Raw genomic sequence first — 25,797 nt, forward strand, 5'->3', positions numbered from 1 at the left:
AAACAGTTAGCGATGGGGTAAAATTTAAAACCTCAAAAGAGTCCACGCCTCCAGGAAGCATTTCTCAACAGCTGAGAGTCCAGATCCTCTTTATGAAGCAAAAACTAGAACAAGGGGTTCAATGGGTTTTATGGTTTTTGCCAAACCATAAAAGGATATGAATACTTTTAAAAGACTTTGTACATTCAAACTGGAAATTTTGGCGTCTGATTGTTGTCGATATCTGCTATTGATCCTTTGATTAATCGTTTAGGTTGTTTATATTTTTAAGATGGGCTGCACAGTGGCGCAGTTGGTAGAGCTGTTATCTTTCAGCAAGAAGGTCCTGGGTTCGATTCCCGGCCCGGGGTCTTTCTGCACGGAGTTTGCATGTTCTCCCTGTGCATGGGAGATAAAGATCCCATTCCCATTCTGCAAAGTTAGCGACACTAACTTTGCAGAAATTTTCTTAAGCTGTGATCATTAATTAGATTTTTCATTTAATCAGTTACATTCTGAAACCGAATTTCAAATTCTCCAAAAATTGTCACACCAACACTTTGGGTTATGATCACCATTGAACCACCTCCTGAAACAGTGAAGGTAAGAGTTCATCTTGTTTCTGGTGGATTGCCGTTGTCAGTTCAAATTCCTACTCCATTCGTCTTTGGCGTTGTTTTATCCACCCATGTCCACGGTAAATGAAAGAACATTTGCTCTCCGTACAATTATTTTTCACTGATGCCAGTGTCTACCCCCGCCCGTCAATGGGCGAGAGGCAGGGTACAATCCATTACCAGTCCATCGCAGGGGAACACAGACACAAACTGGACAAACCACCATGAACACACACACACCACGCCTAAAGAGAATTTACAGAGATATATTTGATCAGAGTTGAATGTTTCATATAAATACTGCCATGAAGTAATGTGTACATCTGCTTATGTTTGCGTGTGCACATGAGAGCAGGACAGATGGGACTTTGACATTTCCCACAAGGGGAAATGTGGGAGGACCTTCAGGTTTGGAGTGTTAAAAGGGCTTCGCTTCACACTGGCAGCAGATAGGAACCAAGCTGGAGGATGAGAAGGACTCTTCTGCTGCAGCTGGTCTCTCTGACCTTTGCCTCCTGGGCTCCTCTGGCTGATGGAGCTAATTTGTAAGTAGACCTAAGTGTCTGCAGCACAATAGAAATATATAGAACTTAAAGCCTAAAGATGCAATTTATCTGTTTCTTTGAATATAAACCATTTATGAAACCAAATTATATTTTGTATGGCTTTGCATTTTTCTTGCATGATTATCTAACATGTATTACTAATAGTTTGCAAACTTTTAGTACTTACTACTACTAAACCCTTTTGCTTTACTTGCTGCCAAAATGTTGGCCTGCACTTCATTTGGTGTTTGCTTTTTCTGAGTACATAGTCCAAACAACAGATCATCGCCCTCTACTTAAAAAGTAATCTTAAAAATACCCATCCATCCATTTTTCTAACACCTTTGTCCCTTGTGGGGTCGGGAGTTGCTGGTGCCGATCTCCAGCTAACGTTCAGGGCGAGAGGCGGGGTTCATTCTGGACAGGTCGCCAGTCTGTCGCAGGGAAACACAGAGACAGACAAACATGACAAACAACCATGCACACACACACACTCACACCTAGGGAGAATTTAGAGAGACCAAATAACCTGACAGTCATGTTTTTGGACTGTGGGAGGAAGTCGGAGAACCCGGAGAGAACCCACGCATGCACAGGGAGAACACGCAAACTCCGTGCAGAAAGACCCCGGGCCGGGAATCAAACCCAGGACCTTCTTGCTGAAAGATAACAGCTCTACCAACTGCGCCACTGTGCAGCCCATCTTAAAAATATAAACAACCAAAACGGTTAATCAAAGGATCAATCGCAGATCTCAACTTGACAACCATCAGACGCCAAAATTTCCAGTTTGAATGTACAATGTCTTTTAAAAGTATTCATATCCTTTTATGGTCTGGCAAAAACCATAAAACCCATAGAACCCCTTGTTCTAGTTTTTGCTTCATAAAAAGGATCTGGACTCTCAGCTGTTGAGATCTGATTCCTGGAGGCGTGGACTCTTTTGAGGTTTTAAATTTTACTCCATCGCTAACTTTTTCTTGGGCCAGTTTGACACTAACTTACCAGAAATTGCCTGCGTTCTGTGTTTGCATAGCCTTGGATCTTTATCAATGGTTGATTTACTGAATACATAATTCAAACAACAGATGGACACTAACTAACCAGAGAGTGCCTGCGCTGTGAAAAACCATCCTCCTCTACAAAGAGAGATATCCACTTTGACAAACATAGGTTGTGAATATTTGACATTAACAACCAAACAAGATGGTTGTTAATGTTATTTCAATATTCGGCTGCTTGGCCAACACAAACTGAACAGCTTTGTTCACTTCCTTTGCTGCCATCCTAAAATAACACAGAAAATCGACGTCGTAAGCAAAGATACTGTAAAAAAGTCCTGCTTGCAGTTTGTCCCAAACTGAAAGATGTAATAAGGGTGGAGTGTTACCCTCAGTCAATGAAAAAAGACCTTTCCCTAAATGACCATTGGCCATTAAAAGAATTCAGTTTTGAATGTTCAAATTCATATTTTTTTTCCCCTTGTGATCATCATCACATAGTACTACCCTCATTTAAAAGCACTGGGGAAAAGTAATCACTCCAAACCATAAATTAGCAGTATGCCTGAAGCAATTTGTTGTGAAAATAAATGTTGGTTCACATGTCACCAGTAATCTGTAGTTCTTGTCTTTCAAAATACCCATGTACCATATCATTTACCTGCAGCAAAGTGATGTCCGCCCCCAACCTGATGCGAGTGGGAACAGCAGAAAACATCTTTGTGGAATGTCAGGACTGCACTGGAGGGGACATGGTCGTCAACATCAACGTGATGAACCATCCGGCCAAAAACAAGAAGCTGACTGGGACATCTGTGACCCTCAACAGGGCGAATAACTACCAGGGGTTTGGAAAAATAACTGTACGTAAAACACTCTTGCAAATTGCTCTATAACAGGACTGTTAACATGCCTGAAGTGTTTCTTATCAGTCTGCCTTCTCACTCTGGTTTCAGATACCGGCAGCAGAATTCAGCAAGGATCCCACCATGAGGCAATATGTTTACATTCAAGCCAATTTTCCAGACAAATCTCTGGAAAAAATGGTCCTGGTGTCCCTCCAGTCTGGGTACATCTTCATACAGACGGACAAGACGCTCTATACTCCCAACAGCAGGGGTAAGAAGGCGCTTTTCCAACGATGTTGGACAAAATGCATAGCATATTTAGATGTCTGACTCACATAAAATAATCTTTGTGAGAGGTATGGTAATAAGTTTTAGCTTTGGGAAATAAAGCACAGCTGCAGAAATCATATGGTCTTGGAAAGAATCATTTTAGGAGAAGTGCAAATACCCTGACCGATTCCAACACAGCTTAAATAAATATATAGATGCAAGCAGTTCTTTGTATCTATATGTTTACCGTAGACATAGATGTAATCTGTGCAACTTTATTTGTTTTACTTGCCTTACCTATTTACATGGTTGGCTTAGGCATCTCACTCTGCTGCCAAGAATTAAAGCAAAAGGACAAAGTATAAAATAATTATTTTAATTTTTGACCTCTAACAATGAACACACAGGAGAATTTATACACAAAAAGTTGGCTACAAAAAATGAGGAGAGAAGGAAATCATGGAAAGTTAAAAATGAACAAACTTAAATAAATTAATCATTAAATTATTACTTAAATGAGCCATAAAATAAAAAAAAATGTTTAAATAACTTCCACCTTATTAACATAAGTTAATTAATAGACAATTAACTTATTAAAGGTGCTATTTGTTACTTTTATTTTTTTTTAATCTTTTCCACACCGACAGTAACTCACACTACTTTTATTTACATTGTGATCTGACCAGCTCCCAAAATCAGTGGAAGCAGTTCGCTGTTCAAAGTTCAAAGTTCAAAGTTAGTTCAGGAACTCAGCTGCATGCATTCCTTCCTGTGATTGGTCATTTCCTATCTCTTCTCTTTGTTTCTCTTTTCTTGGCCCAGCCAATAGGATGAATGCTACTTTAAGTCTCAATGGTGTGATGGGGTGTTTGCGTGTACACCTTTTTGTTAATAAATTAGACTTTGTGGACGTATTTTGTGTGTCTCCTCTGACTGATTCTCATGAAGTCATTGCACTGCCTAAAGCAGAGGTGTCATCCTGCTTCTTTTAGATCTGCTTCTGATCCAACACACCACAATGGCTAAACGGCTAAATTTTACTCATGAGCAGATCATTCAGCTCTGCTAAGTTCTGCTAGCTAGCACTTCATTTCTCAACCAGACAGTTTTTCAATCGCAGCAGAGAAAAAAAGAGTTAGTAAACTACACAAACATTAGAGTTGCTTACTACATTTGTGCACTCTCATTAGCAAACAGCTATTTGAAAGAAAAAGTGAACTTATAAATAAATATGCTCTTTTTTTTTAAGATATAATTAAAATCTGTGAGAAACTGTTATGTCTTTCTGTCTCTCTGCCAGTTTATTTCAGGTTGTTTGCCTTGACTTCCCATATGGAGCCTGTGGGCACAAACAATCAGAACCAAGATGTCGGTGTGCTCATCGATATTATGGTACTGCGTTTCATTCTTTTCCTACCGTATCATATGATAACAGGGAAGACAATAAATATCCAGGATCAATCCACGTTTATTTTTCTTCATCCTGTTTAGCAAATTATTTTCATATTTAAGTTCCGTGAAAAAGAGAATGCTAAAGTCAGCGAAAAGAGATAACTGGAGCAAATGAAAGGTATTATTAAAATATAAATGGGCTAACTTTCGAAACCTGTTCATCGTATACGTTTACCTTAGACGCCTGATGGAATCATCATTCCTTTGGATACAGTCACTTTGAACTCTGGTTTATTCTCTGGAGATTACCAACTTAGTGAGATTGTTAGGTGAGTAAATTTACAATAACTATAAAACGTTTTTACTATATTAAATAAATGAATAGTTGTTTATTTATTTAAATAAATAAGTAGTTATTTATTTATTTAATAAATAATACATTTATTTACTCAAATAAATGCATTTGCTATAAAAGACTTGGTCATGTTACAGTTTGGCAATCAGGTCCTTAGCCTCCATAATGCAAATTGTCTTTGAGTGTATTTAAATTTTGAGTGTAATTAAATTCTGGGCTGTTTAGATTGATCACAGTCATACAGGTTTTATTTCTTGAATAAAACTTATTAATATGCAAACAAGTAAGTCACTTAACAGGGAATTAAATGTAGCAAATTAGCAAGAATGTAATTTTCATTTTATTTGCATATTATTATTATTATTATTATTATTATTATTATTATTATTATTATTATTATTATTACAAAGCATAAGAATCAAATCCCTTTCATAAGAATTAACTTCTGGACAGATGTCCGATTCACAGGATATTTAGAGGTTTTCTTGAGAACAATTTTCCCAGCTGATCAGAGATTTTCGGCCCTGTGTGTGTTTCTACGCGTCTTCCTTAGCCCTGGACTGTGGAAGGTGGTGGCAAAGCTCCAAAGCAACCCACAGCAGAGATATTTTGCTGAATTTGAGGTCAAAGAATATGGTAAACATTCAGTTATGTAGACTGCTTTCAAATGTATCCAACCTTCACGCTGTTGTTCACCTAGTGAGGAGTAAGAATTTAAAAAGTTTTCATTTTGCAGTACTTCCTAGTTTTGAGGTTAAGTTGGTGCCGGTGGTCCCTTTCTTCTACGTCGACAGTGACCAACTTACCATCAACATCAAAGCTAAGTATGCAATGACTTTTTATCATCTTCATAACTGAAAGAAAAGGGGATTTGTTTGTCACTTTTATTCTTAATTTGTCTATTCCTTTGGTTGTAGGAAACTATCTGTACAGGATGTTTATGGGACTGCTTATGTGATGTTTGGTATCATGGAAGATAACGTGAAGAGAAACATCCCACACTCTCTCACACGAGTCCCAGTGAGCTCCTGTACTATATTTTATGTTGTTAAAAATGAAGTAAGTCAAGCTGATCTAACTTGGGGTTGTTGGATCGTAGGTTGTGGATGGCGAAGGGCAGGTCACACTGCAAAGGAATCAGATCGCTCAGACTTTCCCAGAAATTCATCATCTTGTAGGAAAATCAATCTTTGTGTCTGTCAGTGTGCTGACAGACAGCGGTGAGTGACTGTGTTGAATTTTCAGTGTTTTATTACGTTTTAAATAACTCTCGTTTATCAGATGAACAAGCAGCAATATGAAAGCAGAAGAGGTGAAGGAAACAACACTGATATTTGAAAAAATATATAGTTTTTCTACCTCAGTGATGAGTAATAAAGACATCAAAGGAAGATTTTTATCATTTGGTTGTTGTTTATTTGACAAAGCAATGGGAAATTAAGCAGCACTATTCTGTCCATTTATTTTTTATTTTTTATTTTTTTTATCTAGGCAGTGAAATGGTGGAAGCAGAGTTGAGAGGCATCCAGATTGTCACGTCGCCGTACAAAATCACCTTCAGAAAAACCCCCAAATTTTTCAAACCAGGAATGCCCTTTGACGTTGTGGTACGGAACCAAATGTTATTTTTCTTATTTCTATGTTAAAATGTTGGTATCTAAGAACTTTAAAATATTGTAATGTACATTAATGTTTGGCTTATCAATTACTAATAATTATGATTCATAAGTTATTAATAAAATGCTAAATGAAGTTGGGGCCGCAGCTGATAATCAGGAATCTTTTGTCAAACACAATCAGTCTCTCAGAAAGGAATGAATTCAACACTACTGGACTGTAAACACTGCACACATACACCACAATAAGTATGAGAGTTTATTAATGAAAATTAGCCTTATAGTCGAAATATTCAGCCACCAGATCCCATAACTAAATTAATAATCATGCAGCTATCTATTAGTCACAGGATCAAATAAAATGTGATGAAACAAAATGGAATACTGAAAAATAACCTCAAGACTAATAATAGCCATTCTGCTCACATTCTTCTAATAGTAGATTGTCAGAAGAACAGCAGCAACACAGCAGCATCACAACTCAACATGAACATCTGCAGAGAAAAAAGTGAGATGTGTGTGTGCAAACAGATGGGAGACAGGGACAATAGTGGTGTCCCTCCCTGGAAGAAAAGATCCAGAGCCAAATTAGAGCAAAGGCATTCTAAAACAGTAGGCGTGTGGCTTAACCTTTGGAGTTAAACTAAGTGAATGTGGCTTTGGATATTTTACTATTCTAGACACAATAGCAAAACCCCGTATTGCACATTTCAGAGAGAGAGAGAAAAGGAAGCAACCCCGGAGTGTACTTGTTATTTAAACTTTGCTTTTGGATGACATCATTTCAGCAAATGGCAACATTAACCCAGTAGAGGAAAAATTCACACAACATTCAATTAACAGCTCTTCAGAGAAGCAGCGGGTTTAGCCATTTAAAAACAAATTAAACCAAAACTATGAATTGATGAGATGTAGTTTCCTTTTAGATGGCGTGGGCCCAACACTGTTCTAACTGCATGCAGGATAAACTAAACTATTAACATCATATTAATCCTAAAATGTACTTTAAGATGTTCAGAACCTGTCTAATTCATTTTCCTGCACTCAATGGCAGGTTGAAGTAGTACATCCCTATGACATTCCAGCAGAAAATATCCCAGTGGTAGTAAGTCCCAGTGAGGTGAGGGGAATCACAGCAGCGAATGGGATGACAACACTCACCATTAATACACCAGCAGCGGCTTCCATACTGAGAATCACTGTAAGTTTGTTGGTGATGAAGTACTGTGACTCTAACTCACAGTCAAGGCAACAGCAATTTGCTGAAATTGACTAAACATCATACATTTCATGTGTATATAAATACACATATAATGTGTATGCATATAAATACACATAAGATGTGTATTTATATGCAGCTATCTATTAGTCAAAGGATCAAATCAAATGTGATGAAACAAAATGGAATACTGAAAAATAACCTCAAGACTAATAATAGCCATTCTGCTCACATTCTTCTAATAGTAGATTGTCAGAAGAACAGCAGCAACACAGCAGTATCACAACTCAACATGAACATCTGAAGAGAAAAAAGAGAGATGTGTGTGTGCAAACAGATGGGAGACGGGGACAATAGTGGTGTCCCTCCCTGGAAGAAAAGATCCAGAGCCAAATTAGAGCAAAGGCATTCTAAAACAGTAGGCGTGTGGCTTAACCTTTGGAGTTAAACTAAGTGAAATACACATAAAATGTGTATTTATATACACACAACTACAGTAGATACAAGTTTATTTTTTTAACAAGCCAACCCAATCACTGCAGGGAAGTCAAAAGACAAATGTACAGACATCAGGGCTCCCAAAACACAATGCGGAAAAACAACATGCTTCCTGCCTTTTTTTGTTACACCGTCAACAGTCAGGATTCTGGCATGTAAATTGTTTAAGAACAATGTAAAAACTTATTTTGTCTTTGAAGTGGTAGAAAGTTTGATTTGTATGCTTACACAGTGCATGTATGGATGAAATTACAGGCAAAAACGGACAAACCCGATCTTACACCATCAAGACAAGCAGCGGCTGAGATGGAAGCATCAGCTTTTTTGTCCAGTAGCAAGAGCTATATCCTCATAGGTAGGCAGTAGTCTCAAAGACGTCCGGTGCAGGTCACCAGTCTCATTTATTACGTCTTAACAATATTTACAACTTTGTAACCTTGCAGCCACAGACACAACTGAGGTAAGCATAGGAGACAACCTGAAAATAAACCTCATTCTCAATAAACCACCACAGGAAAAGGACATCACATACCTGGTGAGACATTTCTTGCACTTGCCAGTGATGCACACACAGAATTGCTCCCTCCTCTTAATTGTGCTAGTTTCTCTGTACATATCCGATATCTGACTAATATCCAATTCTGCGCACCCCAGATCCTAAGTAAAGGCCACTTGCTGAAATCTGATCGCTACAGAACAAGAGGCCAAGCTCTAATTTCCCTAATTCTTCCCATCACCAAAGAGATGTTGCCCTCATTCCGTATCATAGCCTACTACCACTCAACCGATAATGAAGTGGTGTCGGACTCTGTTTGGGTGGATGTGAAAGACTCGTGCATGGGCTCGGTAAGACCACCGACTCTGTGAGTCAAACCTGGGCAAACCCTTGGTATGTAGATGTTTGGAAATGTTTTGTGTTATTTTCTTCCCATGTAGTTGACCTTGGAATCAAAGAGACCGCTTCCGTCCTATGAACCTCGCATGATGTTCACTCTGAAAGTCACAGGAGATCCAGGGGCCACAGTGGGACTCGTCGCAGTTGACAAAGGCGTCTACGTTCTGAACAACAAGCACCGTCTCACCCAGAAAAAGGTACATCTCACAGTATCTGAAAATCTAGAAATTGACTGTGTATGTCTGGTTTTCTTTAACCATAAGCCTGGTTGGTTCACTTCTGTACCCTGCAGGTGTGGGACGAGGTAGAGCAGCATGACATAGGCTGCACACCAGGTGGTGGGAGCAACAGTATGAACGTGTTCTTTGATGCTGGGCTGGTGTTTGAGTCCAGCGTCGCTTCAGGAACTGCCTACAGACAAGGTGAGTTCACGTCACCATGTTGTGAATTTGCATTTTTATTCTCAGTCCAACTAAATGAGGTTCTGCATACAATTCAAATGCCTTCATGGAGTTGAGTTACATTTAATGATATGAATCCTTAATTATTATCTTAAAATTCTAAAGGGTGATAATCATAATTATTTTGAGATGAAAACAATACGAGGATGTGTTTTTGATGGATTTTCATACTGGCAGAAGGATTAAACACTGACTATTATTTTGGTAATAATTGTCTTCTTTAAGGGTACTAAATTGTTACTTATCTAAAAGATGTTTGGTGTTCAATTTCAGAGCTGAAATGCAAAACAACATCCAGACAGAAAAGAGACACAACTACTGAGGAAGTCACGACTACCCTACGTAAGAGATACAGATTTAATTAAAAAGAAATCCCTTTTAATGTTGATACTTTTTTTTTTTACTAATACACATACAGTTGACACCAGAGGTTTACATGAAAAGAAACAAAAACCCATACACCTTTTTTGTCCTCATTGTTTGAGGTTAAATCAGACCAAACATATCTAATTTTAGATAAGATAGAATTACTTTTTATATATATATATGCTAGATGCATATAAATAATGTGAGAGATAAGAGTTTTATTTATTACTGTCTTCTAAACCAGAAGTTTACACCTCCTCAGTATTTAATAACATTGCCTTCAAACTTTATGACTTGGGTCAAACATTTTGGGTTTTCTTCCACAAGCTTCTGACTATTATCTGAATAATGACCCATTCCTCCTGAAAGAGCTGCTGTCAGGTTTATAAGTCACCTTGCTCGCACGCGCCTTTTCAGTTCTGCCCATAATATTGAGTTATTGAGCTTTGTCACACCAAAACATTGACTTTGATGTCCTTACGTTGCTTTGTATCTACTTTGGCTGGATGTTTATGGTCATTACCCATTTACAAGACTCACTTGCGCCAGAACTTTAACTTCTGTTTGATAAGTAAAGTCTGAAAAGAGTTCAGTCTCAATTATTGAATATAAATACTTTCAATAAAAGATTAAAATGCCCTGATGCCTTCATCATAATCTTTAGCTCTTCCCCAATACTGTGAGATTCAAGACAGATGTTCATTTTACTTCCAGTGAGAATAGGAGAAATAAAATGAAATTAAAATATTAACTGTAAAATGGAGCAATATCCTAAGTTTTCTCCCAGAGTTTTTCAAATCTTGGGGGCAATTCTTATCCAAGTGTTCAAACACCTAACGGTTATACATATTGACTGTCAGGTCAATATGATAGATATGTAGGAAAGGACTATATAACACATATAATGATCCATTCAAATGCACATAGTACCCAGCTATAGGATATATAGATTAGCTAGTGTGAGGTGTGTGTGTGTGTGTGTGTGTGTGTGTGTGTGTGTGTGTGTGTGTGTGTGTGTGTGTGTGTGTGTGTGTGTGTGTGTGTGTGTGTGTGTGTGTGTGTGTGTGTGTGTGTGTGTGTGTGTGTGTGTGTGTGTGTGTGTGTGCGCACCTTGGGCATCTTGTTGATCAGAGCAACACAGTGAACAATCATCCAGGTGGATCTCACACACCATCTCCATCCAAAATGACCCAGATTTGAAACCTAACCTTCTTGTTCCAAAGGAAACAACTGCACAACTGTGACGCCTGTCAGGGGCGCAGCTATACTTTCTGAGGTGTATGCGAACATGTCATTGGTGCCCCCCATTCCCAACAACATAAACTTGCACAACTCATTTTTAATTAAAGTATCAATAATAATAAATGTACATATATGTGAATAAATGGTTGCCTACAGGGCAATTAAAAAAGAATGAAATGGAAAACAGGGCAGTATTTCATAATTTAATATATTTGAGCCCAAGAGCCACTTCTTGCAGGTCTGAAGCATTTTGTTAGCATGTTTTCTATCACTCTTATAGCTTGATAGGAAGCCTGATCCAAACTGGCAACCTACATTAATAAAATGGTGAAGTAATATTGACCACAAAATACTGTATTTATAAAAGATATCAACATTTTTCCTACACAATCCTAACAAACGTTTTTAATGTTCTCTTCACAAAATTTATTTACTATTAATCTATTTGTATGATTTGTTCTTTAAATTGCCATCTATATTATTTTCGGTCTCAGGAAATTTTTCGGTCTCATCCTTCAATCATAACAGCTGTTAAGTACATAAAATGCTGACTAGAAAAAAAAAATTCCCCACATCGTTTTTGCGCCTGGTGCAGCGCCCCTATGCGTCGCATACACTGCATACCCACTTTTTGCGCCTATGAAAGAACAAACCTTTACGACTGTTCTTTTGATAGTATTCTGATCCATAACGTTTTTAAAGGTCAAATGTATCTTTTTAAAATGTACATACTGCCTTAAAGCAACGTCACTTGTAGCTAAGTTTACGTAAGGTAGTTCACTAAATAAAGGAGGCGGTACTGAAAGCCTTGTTGTGATTGATACTGTTGTGCTGGATATTTTTTTTAACTGAAGAAACACAGACCATGCTATGTACTTAGGTGAATCAGATGACAGCTACATGGACAGCGATGCGATTTTTTCTCGAACCAAGTTCCCTGAGCGTCTGCTGTGGACATACATCCAGCTTCCTGTTTGCCCAGCAAATGGACCTAGTTGGTGAGTCATTTGATGAAGTTGAAAAAAAATCTACAACAGTTAAAGAATAAAACACTGGACATTTAATTTGCTAAACTAATAATCTCTAATTATATTTCTAACATTGCCTTTGCTTTTGTGTGTTTCAGTGAATCCACGTCGTTTGAGAAACATTTTCCACTGCGTGATTCAATTACAACCTGGCAGTTCACCGGCATCAGTCTCTCAAGAACACTTGGTGAGGCGTCACCTGCGTTTCCCTCCCATCTCAATTTCAGCTTTCCCTTATTTCTTGTCTCATGTCTTCTTTGCCTTCACTCACCCTGAAGGTCTCTGTGTTGCCGAGCCGTTGGAGGTTATTGTTCGCAAGGAATTTTTCATTGATCTCCAAGTCCCTTATTCTGCCGTCCGATGGGAGCAGCTTGAAATAGAAGCAATCCTTCACAATTACAGCCCAGACTCTATTACTGTAAGTCATAACATAACGGGGGGGGAAAAATCTTTGAAACGGTCGAAGATTAAGAAAAAAATAAGAATAGTAGCACTAAAGTGGCATGATTCACATTTATCTCCATTTTCCGGACTTTTGTATATCTGACTTGGACCAGACCTCAAGATCAAAAAAATCGTCAGCAGTTAGGATTATTCCCCCAAAATGAAATGCAGAATATTCCTGGATAATTAAAAAAATGTAAGACAGCAATCAGTTTGAGAATGAGCAACATTATAATTCTATACTAAATGCTATTCAATAAATTATAACTCTCATTTTATGTAAATATTTGAAATAACACTTTTTTAGATCTTCATACACTTGTGATGTCAGTATCTTTCTCCATCTTTGTAATACTTTTAAGGTTCGTGTGGAACTGATTGAGGAAGAGAACATGTGCAGCTCAGCCTCCAAGCGTGGGAAGTACCGACAGGAGGTCAGGGTTGGAAGCCAAACTACACGATCTGTACCATTCATCATTATTCCAATGAAGGAAGGAGAGCATAACATCGAGGTCAAGGCAGCTGTCAAGGACTCATCCCTTAATTACGGAGTTATTAAGATGCTGCGCGTTGTGGTAAGAGAGACAATGGGTTTATTTATTTTGTGCAACAATGGGTCTATTAAATATATACATATAGATCCTATCCACCAACCTTATCTACCTACAAGGTCTCTAAAATCAGCCATTGTCCACCATGAGAGCGGGGCTGATGGACAGTCCCTGCTCACCAGGTCATCTCCCCCTGGAAGTTTTACAGCAGTCACTTATTGGTTGCCATACTAACTTAGTGACGTTTTTTGCTATATTTTGCACACACAAAAACAAAAATCACCAAGTCAGGTCTTTTATAGATCAGTGATTGGTCAGAAAATTGCAATCAGTGCACCCCTGCTTTCTTTTTAAAATTGCGATCTGTCTGTAGAACGGTTGATTACTGTAATGAATGTAGCAACCATTACGACAAACTAAATATGTTTAGTAGTTATTAAAGAAATACTTGAACATCTCAAGTATGTCTATTCAACAGATCTTTCCTAAGGAAGAAAAAAAATGACAATGTTCTCTATCCATTTACCCTACCCTATTTATTTATCCTTCTTCATTTCTATCTTTTTCTGTCTCCCTCCGCCTTTCAGTTTTTATCAACTGTATCTTTCTCTCTCATTATCAGGTTTATTTCCTTACCAAGCTCAAATAGACAGGGTGAGTACTTCCCCTCTGACAGCCAAACATGGTCTGTTTGATATCCATGTTTGGCTGTCTGATATCCAGATATCAGTGATATCTGGATTTTAGCTGCGTGTCACGGCAGGGCATGACGCATTTGAGCTATTTTGTAAACTTTGGATCTACGCCTGTAGCAGTAGGACAGTTCCTCCCGCTGCATTAGCCTCCTGCTGCCAGCTGGAGGATAATGGTGCACACACATACACTTGCTGTTAGCAAGGCTAACTTTTGAAAGAAGCGGAGAGGAACGATGGTTCTCTTTCATTTCCAATATGAAGTTTAAAAAACCCTGTTAGCTCAGATATTTTTTTCATTACCTCTCAGTCGCGCTTTTCTTTTTCTTTTGTTCCTGCGCTCCACTGTCTTTCATTCTGTTGTCCGCCATTGTGACAACAGAAAGCTGATGTTTCCCAACTTTGGTTCATTGAAACCATTTTAAAGCTGCAATGTGTAACTTTTACAAAAAAATATTTAAATAAATAAATAATTTTTTCTGCCTTTTTCTTCACAATAAATAAAAAGACTTGATTGTGAGAAATAAAGTATGTCTTTAGGCATAAAAGCATCAAATTTGGACCAATAATAATCAAGCATTCATGATGGACGTTTGCCAGAAAAAATCCAATTTTTTCAACAACACCGCCAAAATCCCCTTATATAATACTAATCAAAGAAAATTAAATGGAAATGAATGAAGAACAAAATGCAAGAATAAACTAAAAAGCTAAATTAAATACAGAGGAATAAACTGGTATGGTAAGACCTTTCAAGCAATAATTAATACAGAGAACTGTATGGCAAGAACAAACAGACACTATTTTCAGATAAAAGATAAAATAATATTGTTGAAGTGCCATGGGTTTGTTGAGACCATTGTAGTACTAAGAAGAAATATATCTAACAGAAGATAACAGTAAGGACCGTATCACTTATTTATGTTTTTAATTAGATTTGATATATTTATTTCTTCAATATTATTTTTCAAGTCAGTGTTAATGTCATGAGGCTGTTCAGTGACTCCATGACACTTTCAATCTGACTCATTAGGACTTGATTAAGAACCAGCTTTGTTCTTTGTAATTTCTGTCCAGTAAAACTATTAATCCATAAATCAATAGTCAGGTATATATAAAGATATAATCCATGTTTCTGTCCCATATTTGTGTGGCATTAAGGATCTGGAAGTTTTGTTTTTCCACTGAAAGCTCTGGTTTGCACAATAAACTCCATGTGGGTCAAATTTTATGGATGATACTCTGATGTCCCATTCTCCTGAAGGCAGCACAAAGCTGCGCCACCAGAAACTGTCAGAAACACTGAAGAGAAGAAGAGCTATGACTGACATCATTGCAGTTCTGTCCATGTTTTAATGTTGCAGGGCGCTGTCTTTATAGTTCAATAGTTCAAAGTTTAAACTGGTATTGCTGTACATCTTTTATCTGGTCGTTTTGTTCAAGATTTAGCAACTAACATCAGAAAATGGCGCAGAACAAGAATATTCTTTTTCCGCTATGGTTAGCTGCAGAAAGGCTTACCGATTTTAACTTGAATGTGCATTCACTGCATTTTTCGTAGACGCTTGTAAAAATAATTTTTATTCACATGGCTTTTTTGTTCTCTGGGAAATTATTTTTGATGATAAATACAGAAACAAGCATAAAAATCAAAACATCAACACTAGTGATAGTAATATTAATAGTAAAATAATATTCAGTGCAAAGTAGCCTACAATTTCTATGATGGGGGGCGGTGAGGGACCTGGATAATGGATAAGGGAGCGCTGGGCTGAAAAAGGTTGAGAAACACTGAGATAGAGTAAGTGTATTAAAAAATGGGCAGGTATGTTTGGATTTACTTAGATGTCATACATTTTAGAGTTTTAGATTTTTCTAAAATTGTATGTTTTTGCTTTGACCTACCAGAATCATTGAATATATGGTTATTGTTAATGTTTGTTCAAACTTTCTTTTTTCAGCCTCCAGGTGTACTGACCAAAGTAACCCAGAGTATAGCTTTAGATCCAGCTGTCAGAGGTCAAGGTATGTTTTTACATCATCAAGGCAAAATTTCAGTGATATAAGTTTTTATTTTCCTAACTAATTCAGTTGTTCTTTTCTACCTCCAGGTGGAACACAAGTGGAAACCCTGAACAGCAATATTGCCAGGATAAATTTGGTACCAAACGCACCAAGCAGCACACAAGTTTCTGTGACTGGTGAGAGACGCAGTTACACACCCACAAGAATTATACAAACAAAGCTGCTTGACTATCAACTATGCATTGATCTGGATTTATTCCATCTTTCTAGAAGTTGGAATATTAAAATTTTTAATCTATCAATTTTATTTTGTGCGTGCAGGCAGAGACCTAACTTCTTGGCTTTTGGAGAATGCCATTAGTGGTAGATCCATGGGTGCTCTGATCTACCAGCCCTCAGGCTCTGGTGAACAGAACATGATCCGCATGACTCTGCCAGTCATTGCAACCACATATTTGGACAAAACCAATCAGTGGGAGGCTGTTGGTTTGAACAGACGTAATGAGGCTATTCAGCACATAAAAACTGGTAAGGTCACTTAGATGTAAACAGAAATGGATTTAACATATTAAAATGTGTGCTCTTTTGATTGTTGACTAAATAAATGTGAGGGTATTTGTGAATAAAGTAACAATTTACTATCTGTTTAGGATACAACAACGAGCTAGCGTATCGTAAAGGCGATGGCTCATTTGCTGTGTTTGCTAGTCATGGAAGTAGCACCTGGTAAGGCATTCAAGGATCAATTGTATTTTTTGGAGACAATACCTCGCTTCTCAGTATTTATTCTATATGCAGCTTGAATAACTAAACTATTCATTTTTTCTTCCCCACAAGGCTGACAGCTTATGTGACCAAGGTGTTTTCTTTAGCTTACAACCTGATAGCAGTGCAAAATGACCACATCTGTGGTGCTGTGAAGTATCTGGTCCTCAACGCTCAGCAACCTGATGGCATGTTTAGAGAAGTTGGAAAAGTACACCATAGAGAGATGCAGGTTAGTACCTGGAAGGATTGTTTATTTCTATTAACATGGTGTCACATTTTTAACCCTCCTGTTATTTTTGTTTTTGAGGGACAGCAATAATGATCATGGGTCAGTTTGACCTGGGGAGTGTTTAATCATGCAATAGTGTCAGAAAACAAAAAAAAAAATCCTCCAAAACATTTTTGTATCTGATTACTAACTCCAATATTAACCATTTCAATCAATATTTGTGCAATGATGTTTTTTTTATTGCTCACAAATAAAGGATCAGTGACAACAATTTGCTCATTTGGACATAAAGAAAATTTAAATTACATTTTTTTTATGTCCACTGAAAAAACATACACACAAAGAAACAATAATTATCCTTGAAATTGATTTCTTGTAGATTTTTTTATATTACATTTGGAATATTTTTTTCAAGGGGCGATCTTTATAATTGAACTTGAGTCACGTATTCTGTTCACATGTACCTTCAGTGTGTAATGTGTTTAGGACTCCCTTGCAGAGAGTATTTATGCTTCAATAATAAGCTGCATAGCACTGGCAGAGAGGATATTTCATGTTTTTATGGGCACAGCATTGGCTCTGCTGTACAACTTGCAGCATCTAAAGTGAAATAAACAGTATTTGTTTTTTACAGTATTTACATTTATTGTCAAGAAGCACTTATTGTCTTATAAGTGCTTCTTGTACTTATAAGAAGCACTTATAAGAGGTAAAGGGAAACACAAATGCCTTTACCATATGTTAATTTCCACTATTGTCTGTTATGAAACTGAGAATTCATTAATGAAACAAAACCCAGTGTTTTCTTTATCCAACCATCATAATGAATATTTTTCTTGACATGTTGGTGTTTGCATTTGTGCTTGTTCAGGGCGATGTGCTTGGCGGAGACTCAGATGCCTCCATGACGGCCTTCTGCCTGATTGCCCTGCAGGAAACGCGCACAATATGCGGAGCAACTGTAGATGCAAGTGCCTCGACTTCATCACGCTATGTTTTCTAATTCCCTGCTGTTAACCTCTTCATTTAGTTCAAAACTATTTGTACTAAAGGTTTGTCAAAACAATAAATGTGAAAAAACAACTCTGTGACAGTGAACAGAAGGGAATATTAAAAGGTTTATGTTTTCACAATGATCTTTCTTGACGGTTTCCCAACAAGCCATTACATTCCCATGTTCTCCTTTTCATTTCCCTAGAGTCTTCCGTCCAGCATAGAAAAAGCAGTCACCTACCTTGAGAGACGTCTCCCCAACCTCGCCAACCCTTATGCCGTCGCCATTACATCATACGCCCTGGCCAATGAAAACAAACTTAACCGGGAAATCCTCTACAAGTTTGCTTCTCCTGGTATTTATCCAAAAAAATCTAAATAAGTTACACATACATACGTATGTATGCATGCAGGCTGCATCTTCTGGCCTGGGGCCGATAGGAAGAAGTGCTGTTTGAGGGTTAGGTTTAGGACTGAGGTGTGAATTGAGCTTAAGTTATGGTTATGCTGATGATAAATAAATAATTAATGGAAGTCAAGGTGACGACTTTGTGAAGATAGGAAGACATACCTATGTATGTGTGTTTGGGTCAGGGTCGGCCCAAGGCAAAAGAAAACTGAGCGGGTGCTGAGGGCCCCGCAGCCACTAGGGGGCCCCCTAAATGAGACTCTTGCTTTTTTGTTTGTTGTTTTTTTTTCTAGTAATGATTTCTGATTAAATTAACAAAAACACACAATTTAATTATAAAGTTGTGATTTTTTTTTACAGTAATATTTGATCATGTAGAAATAATTTATAGAGGCAAAAGAAAAAAAAATAAGTTGTTCTTGTTTCTCGTAGGGCCCTATATATTTCTGAAGTTTGTTTGGCTACAAAATGGCGTGCTTGCAAACGTTTGATGACAATAATTAAAAGTTTGCAATGTTTGACATTGTCTAGCAAAATGTTTTCATATCAGGCTAATGCATTAATATGCCAATGAGCTGCTCTAAGCTGTACTTGGCGATATGTTGTTTGCTGCTGAGCATAATCATTTATGATTAAAGCAAACATTATTTTTAAATCAACTCATGAGTTGCATAAATTATAAGTTATAAGTAACTTCTACAGGAGAACTGATAAAATGATTTGTGGGCACAGAATCGGCTCAGTACTGGTCCACATTCTCAGGTAAGAAGGACTCACCTGGGATAAATTACATTTTTATTGGGATTACACCTAAAAGATATTAATTTAATCAATCATGAATATGTGTATAAGTATTCCATCTTAAGTGCAGTGCATACTAGTTTTTTTTGTTGCTCTTTTACCATCACTGGATGATACATGCATATGGGATGTAATGTAAGCAGCTGTCAGAGACGCAATGAGCTGATAGCAGTGGTGCAAATGATCTAATTGTCTGACTGCTGATTCCAGCCGGTCCACAATGTTAGCAGAAATAAAGGGCCCCAAAACCAAATTTCCCTTTGGGCCCCGTGGAGGCTTGGGCCGGCCCTGGTTTGGGTGGTTAGGTCTGTCTGGGTAGAAGAATTGTAATTTATTAACTATGTCAGAAATATTTTAAGATGTTTCTGTCTTTCAGAGTTAAACCACTGGCCTTCATCTGGAGGAGAAATGTTCACACAAGAGGCAACAGCTTATGCTCTCTTGGCTCTGGTCAGAGCTCAGGTGAGAAACTGTTCCATGAATATAGAGTTATAGTTATTTTTTCATTATTACATTGAAATACAAAGAAATTGAACATCAATTGGAGCAACGCTGTTTTATAACATTTAAACAGAGTTGTATTAATGTTTTTTTTTATTATTTGTTTTTTTTTTTAACAAATAGCTTTTTATGTGGGATTTTGCAGGCAGTGTCTTTTCACTGGTGGACAGCAGTCAGAGCCTTTTCAGTTTGCAGATTCAAGGGTAAATCAGGGGAAATAATGTTAATACCAAAGCATATTCCAAATAAATGTCTACAATCTAAAATAACTTAAAATTAGTAGCATTTTAATCACATTGAGCAAGCCTTGCATCCCAAATGCTCTCATTGAAATGAAACATCACACATGCATTTAGGGGAAGAGCTGGATCTACATGTTCATTAATGAAAATCAGAGCAAATAATCACTCATTTGTCATTTGTGCTACTGGCTTTAGAAGAAAAGAAAAAAAACTGTTGGGGACAAAGTAATTTACAGAATTGTTTAAAATAATTTCATCCCTTTAAAACCATTAAGAACACAAAACATTTTATGAGTACCATCACCAGTGCACTTTTAGCTGTTAAAATCTGTTTTATCGTTTGGTTTGCTTTAAAATAAAATTGCTATAATGAAGCCTTGGCGTAAATTCAAACTGGAAGACTCTCTAGGTTCAGTATGGAAAAAGCAAATAAGATATTGGAGAGAAGATATTGAAATGACGCAGAATATATAGAGAAAGAACTACTAGCTTCTTTCGTTTTCTTTCACTATAGCGCTTTGAAGATGCAAAGCCTATCGTTAGATGGTTTAACCAACAACAGTTTGTGGGTGGAGGCTTCGGGTCAACACAGGTAACTCATAACCTTTGTTCTTGTAACCTTCTAGTTCTTTGAAAAATATCACTTGTTAGTTAAAGTGGAGTTTTTCTTAATTCTTGTCATTTTTCTTTCTTCCCAGGCCACTATTATCGTGTACCAGGCCGTGGCAGAGTACTGGACCAAAGCTACGGAATCAGAATACAATCTAAATGTTGACATCTTGTTGCCGGGCAGATCAAACCCTGACAAGTTAAACTTTAACAGAGAAAATCAGTTCACCACAAGAACATCTAAAGTGAGACCAGAACCTTACTTCACATTTACAACACTTGACCTTTATTATGATTTGCTTTTTCCTAAATTACAAGTTAACATTTTGACAGTTTAATGACATCAACCAGGATGTGAAAGTTACTGCCACAGGAACGGGAGAAGCAACAGTGAAAGTAAGTAACTTTGGGTTATACTCCAGGCAAGTACTAATATATTTTTAGCAGTGTATGAACTGTGAACCATTAACACTAAGCAAAAGCTTTCAAACACAAAGGATAAAAATAAAGCAGTACACCTTGCAGCCCAATTCTATTCTCGCTGCATATTCCATCATATAAAATCCAATAAATGAGACCGTCTCTTTTTTAATCTTGCTTTGTTTTGCTCTTTTAACTTCGTGCATAGCGCACCATCAAACATTTAATGAAATACAACTACGTCTGGTTTGAAGAATTTTAATTACTCTTTACAAAGTAATGCTCAGCTTTCAAATGTTATTTGAATTGTACCTTTGTCTATAAAGGTTTTCAGAATATCTCAATTTCATCTCAATTACTTTCGGAAAATCTGAACTTATATGCCTATGTGCTATGCACTTTTCTTATTCAAATAAATAACATGGGAGAGGAGCAATCTCTGTTCCTTAGAAACAGGGAACAACAGTGGAAGTATTGTTCTAGTGTTGTTCCAACGGGGTCACACTGACCCTTTGTGCGCATTTACGGGTTTTGCCGCACTCCTCTTGAGCGTTGCGCTAAAACCGCGGGATGGTTAATCCATATCTGAAGAAGACATTGTGCAGCCTAAATGAATCACCTGTACACTGTTTAATGTAGGCAATGCCATATTCCAATTATTGTTTAGATTCTAAATCTCATTGCAAATCAATTGCATTTTGGAAAATAGTTGCATTTTTTTCATTGGTTACTTTGCATATGAGGCACATTTAGACAGATCACATCTTTGATATAACACAATAATTATACTCTCTCAATGTGACAGATGGTGTCATTGTATTACACCATTCCTAAAGAAAATGGAAATGACTGCCAGAAGTTCAATCTCTCTGTGCAACTAATCCCAGGTAATTTTTAGGCATTGTTTTGTTTTGCAACATCTTGCCATTTTATCTCATCTTGTGATTTGAACAAAATATTTACGCATGTTTCATTTATAATTTCTTCAGAAATATTGGATGGGGATAGGAAGACATACAGACTTAGGATAGATGTTTTGTGAGTATTGTTCACACTTCAACTTTTGCTAAAATAATTATCTGGAATGATATAAGTTGCCTTGTGCGTTCCACATACAGGTATGTGGACAGGAATCGAGACGCAACCATGTCAATCTTGAACATCGGCCTTCTAACTGGCTTCACTGTTGACACGAAGGATCTCGACTTGGTGACAGACTGAGATACATGAACATAGAAAATTTTAACATTAAGTGTTAGATGTTTTTGATATTCCGAGGTCTGTTTGGTTTATTAGATGATGGAGGCCACGTGTTTATTCGTGTGTGCAGTTGTCTAAAGGACGCGCCCGCACCATTGCTAGATACGAGATGAACACAGTTCTGTCCGAAAGAGGCTCACTCGTCATCTATCTGGACAAGGTAATAATTCACCTTCTGTTTTCCTTTCAGCTAACTCATTTGTTAGTTGCTCCACCATAAATGTAAATCTCTTACCAGGTTTCACACACACGACCAGAGGAGATCAGCTTTAGGATCCATCAGACATTAAAAGTTGGCGTTTTACAACCATCAGCCGTGTCTGTCTATGAGTACTATGAGCGTAAGTTTTTAAAGGGATGGACTATAGTTTTTTTTGTTTTTTTATCTTAACCAACTCAGCTGCGCATTTCTTGTAATCTGAGTTTTCCTCTACAAAATTATTTTTCTGACGCTTTAAATTTATATAAATATGCACGTTCCCACTTACCTAACCTGCTGCTGTGTCAGAAAATCTCTATTGTGGGACAATAAAGGATATGTCTACTTTATTCTATTTTATTCTAAGAATAGATTTGTTTTAAATATGTGGGGGGGTTGTCTTCTATTTCAGAAACACCGTGTGTGAAATTCTACCATCCGGAGAGGAAAGGAGGACAACTGCTCCGGCTCTGTAGAGATAATGATTGCACCTGTGCAGAAGGTAAGCAAGAATAGTTTGCATGAGGATTTTAGGTTGGAAAAACACATGGTTTACTTTCCTGCATTCCCAAAAGCTGAAATTTTTCTGAGGAAGTTAGCAAAATCGTCCTTTTTCATGTAAAAGCCACACCTTACTGTATCAAATTTTGTTACACATTGACACAAAGCAATGCCAGTTTGTGAAGTGGAAGAAGAAAAGTCAATTAGTTGATTTTAAAATATTTATATATGAAAAGTGTGACCGGCATGTGTATTTTGTCCCCTTTTTTAATTACCCGTAAATAAAAGACACTGTTATTTTTATTCCTGTGGTCTATGAAGAAGTCTGACCCAGGATATTAGTGAAGTAATAGCAAAGACCAAACATTATAGATGAAAAAAAAGCACTAAGAATGCTGACAGTTAGGTTATGGTACCTCTGGAGAAGCTGTGCAGATTCGCATCTCACATGGCAGAATCTGTTCTTATGATTATAAGTCATTAACTACCTGGCCTTCAATGAAGAATGCAACATAAAAGTCACTGTTGAAAGAAAGCCAAAAGATTCCCATTTTCCGTTTGCCGTAATCCACGTAGGAAACCTAGGAGATATGTTGATGAAGAGGTTCTTGTTAGATGAGAAAAAAATGGAAGATTTTGGCCTGCGTGCATGCAAAAATCTTTGTGTGGGAGAAAATTAATGTTGCACATCATCCTGCACACACCATCTCCACTTTGAAGCTTCAGTCTGCAGAAAAGCTTTTCTTTGTCATAGACACAAAATATTGAATATCCTGAGCCTGCTATTGAGGGTTGTCATAATTGTGTAAACCATGTGTAAAATATTTCCACTTTGCAGTTTTTCACTACTTTGTGTTGGTTCATTCCATAAATTTGAATAAAAAGCTTGGACATTTTCACAATCTCCATAGTTTTGCTAGGCACGGTAAATGATTTAATTACAACATTACTTCTGCTTTATAGATGCCTTCATTTTTATTAGTAGTCCTCTTTAAAATGTCACTTGTTCATAGATCTGCAAACATACGTACATGAACAGAATCTCTTTTTGTATCACTTTTTAGAGAACTGCAGTATGCAGAAAAAGGGTCAAATTAGCAACGACGAGCGCACAGCTAAGATCTGCGAGAGCACGGAGACCAGCAAGATAGAGTTTGGTAAGAAACGGCAAGCATGAAAATGTCTAACAAAAGAAAACAGACTTTTTTAGTTAGAGCAATGCAAGATGAAGAGATCTCAAACCTGTACATTGTCTGCCCACAGCGTACAAAGCTAGGGTGGAAAAGACTGACTTTGAGGTGGCTACAGACTCGTACATAATGACCATAGTGCAAGTTATTAAAGAAGGTGGGTAATGAACTCTTTGAAGAGCTATGACTTTGATTTTTGAGTTGTTTTGCATCAAGTCCTTCAGTGACCTGAAGGTCCTCACTTTCTTTGTCTTCTTGTTCTACACTTTGACCACAGGAAGCACTGATGTTGGTCCTCTTGGTAGGCTGCGCTCATTCTTGAGTTATCAGCACTGCAGAGATGCTTTAAGTCTGGAAAAGGGCAAAACTTACCTCATCATGGGATCATCCAAAGACATTCACAGAGACGACCAGAAGCAAGGGTAAGTTGTTGCTCATGCAAGGGGGTCATTTAAAATCATCACTGCTCATTAAAAGCTAACGTTCTGGTCAGAGAACTAAACATAAGAAATCTCCTGAACGCCATTGGGAAGTTTGAGTTAATAATGTTCAATTTGAAAGGTTTTCTTTACGGGTCTACTGAGGATCAAACTTAAAATGTATAATTTTTGTCAAAAAGAATTACACAACTTTACATGTTATCCCACTCTTATCCTAGAGTGTGTGAACATTGACCCACACTAAGGGACAAACAAATGACCCTTAGCATGTTGCAGAGACACCATAAGCTCCTTGTTGCCATTAACGAGCTGGCATCTAAATTATTAAATAATATGAAGTTTATTTAGTTTTTGATCTGGATGCAGAAAATATACTTACTTTGACTTTTCATGTGTGTGTGTGTCCCTGCTCCTCTTAGGTTCCAGTATGTGCTGGGGGAGAGGACCTGGATCGAGTACTGGCCCTCAGAAGTAGAGTGCCAGACCGAAGAACATCGACCTACCTGCGTAGGCATTGAGGAAATGGTCAATGAATACTTAATTTTTTCTTGTGTGCAGTAGCTGAACTCAAGGAAATAACCGTCCAATTTTAAATATGTGTGGGGGACCAATTGCTGGGGAGTTTAGATCAAGGACCCCCCCTTCCATTAAAATGATTCTATTCTTGTTCCTATGAATATTTTGCTTTGTTTTGTTATTAAAAAGCACTGTGATTCATTGTCCATGTGAAGGTGTACATTCATATACTGTATATGTTGATAACTATTCTGGCTGAGAGTGAAAGGAGTTTAGAAAAGCATCACTTTTGAACAGGCGCTTAGGGCAGCTTTGGGTCCTAAGTGCTTGCGGTGTTGAAGAAGCCGAGTAGTAGATAGCAGGCTGAGTGTGACGCACGTTGGATTATGGATGTTGTTCATGTTTCGAGAAAAAAAAGAAAGTAAAGGAAATTTACAACAACCGCATGTCTCGACATCCCTTTTGTTTGAGTGTGCAACATATGCTTCATTTTGCAGTTGTTCAACATCTGCTGGCAAGTGTAAAAAGTGACAAGACTCATAATATTATTAAAAAGCTCTTGGGGGTTTCTACTTTAATTCTTGTCTGGAATTGAAACTGTTTTCCACATCTTTCTCTGTTTCAGCTCTCATTATATACATAAATTCTTCTTTACTCTCTTATACACATTCTTTA

The 25,797-nt window shown here is 37.4% G+C and overlaps 1 protein-coding gene across 1 annotated transcript; it reads left to right on the forward strand.

The window, feature by feature from the left end:
• The first annotated feature begins 1,031 nt into the window (after window positions 1-1,031).
• LOC111608731 (complement C3-like) lies at window positions 1,032-25,565 on the forward strand. Its single transcript, XM_023334676.1, has 42 exons — window positions 1,032-1,141; window positions 2,810-3,005; window positions 3,099-3,261; window positions 4,561-4,652; window positions 4,893-4,981; window positions 5,561-5,643; window positions 5,744-5,831; window positions 5,925-6,027; window positions 6,107-6,227; window positions 6,499-6,614; window positions 7,678-7,824; window positions 8,596-8,695; window positions 8,784-8,875; window positions 8,995-9,186; window positions 9,277-9,432; window positions 9,528-9,657; window positions 9,970-10,038; window positions 12,185-12,302; window positions 12,431-12,519; window positions 12,611-12,750; window positions 13,139-13,351; window positions 15,981-16,044; window positions 16,131-16,220; window positions 16,366-16,572; window positions 16,695-16,770; window positions 16,882-17,041; window positions 17,913-18,008; window positions 18,240-18,390; window positions 19,621-19,706; window positions 20,502-20,579; window positions 20,686-20,841; window positions 20,930-20,992; window positions 21,822-21,903; window positions 22,006-22,054; window positions 22,135-22,225; window positions 22,347-22,436; window positions 22,515-22,617; window positions 22,888-22,977; window positions 24,041-24,133; window positions 24,240-24,323; window positions 24,444-24,588; window positions 25,026-25,565. Exons 1-42 carry the CDS (start codon window positions 1,065-1,067, stop codon window positions 25,165-25,167), a joined length of 4,770 nt encoding a protein of 1,589 aa, XP_023190444.1. The 5' UTR covers window positions 1,032-1,064; the 3' UTR covers window positions 25,168-25,565.
• Window positions 25,566-25,797: the final 232 nt, after the last annotated feature.

Source organism: Xiphophorus maculatus, chromosome 5, assembly GCF_002775205.1.
Source record: "Xiphophorus maculatus strain JP 163 A chromosome 5, X_maculatus-5.0-male, whole genome shotgun sequence".
Classification (NCBI taxonomy): Eukaryota; Metazoa; Chordata; class Actinopteri; order Cyprinodontiformes; family Poeciliidae; genus Xiphophorus; species Xiphophorus maculatus.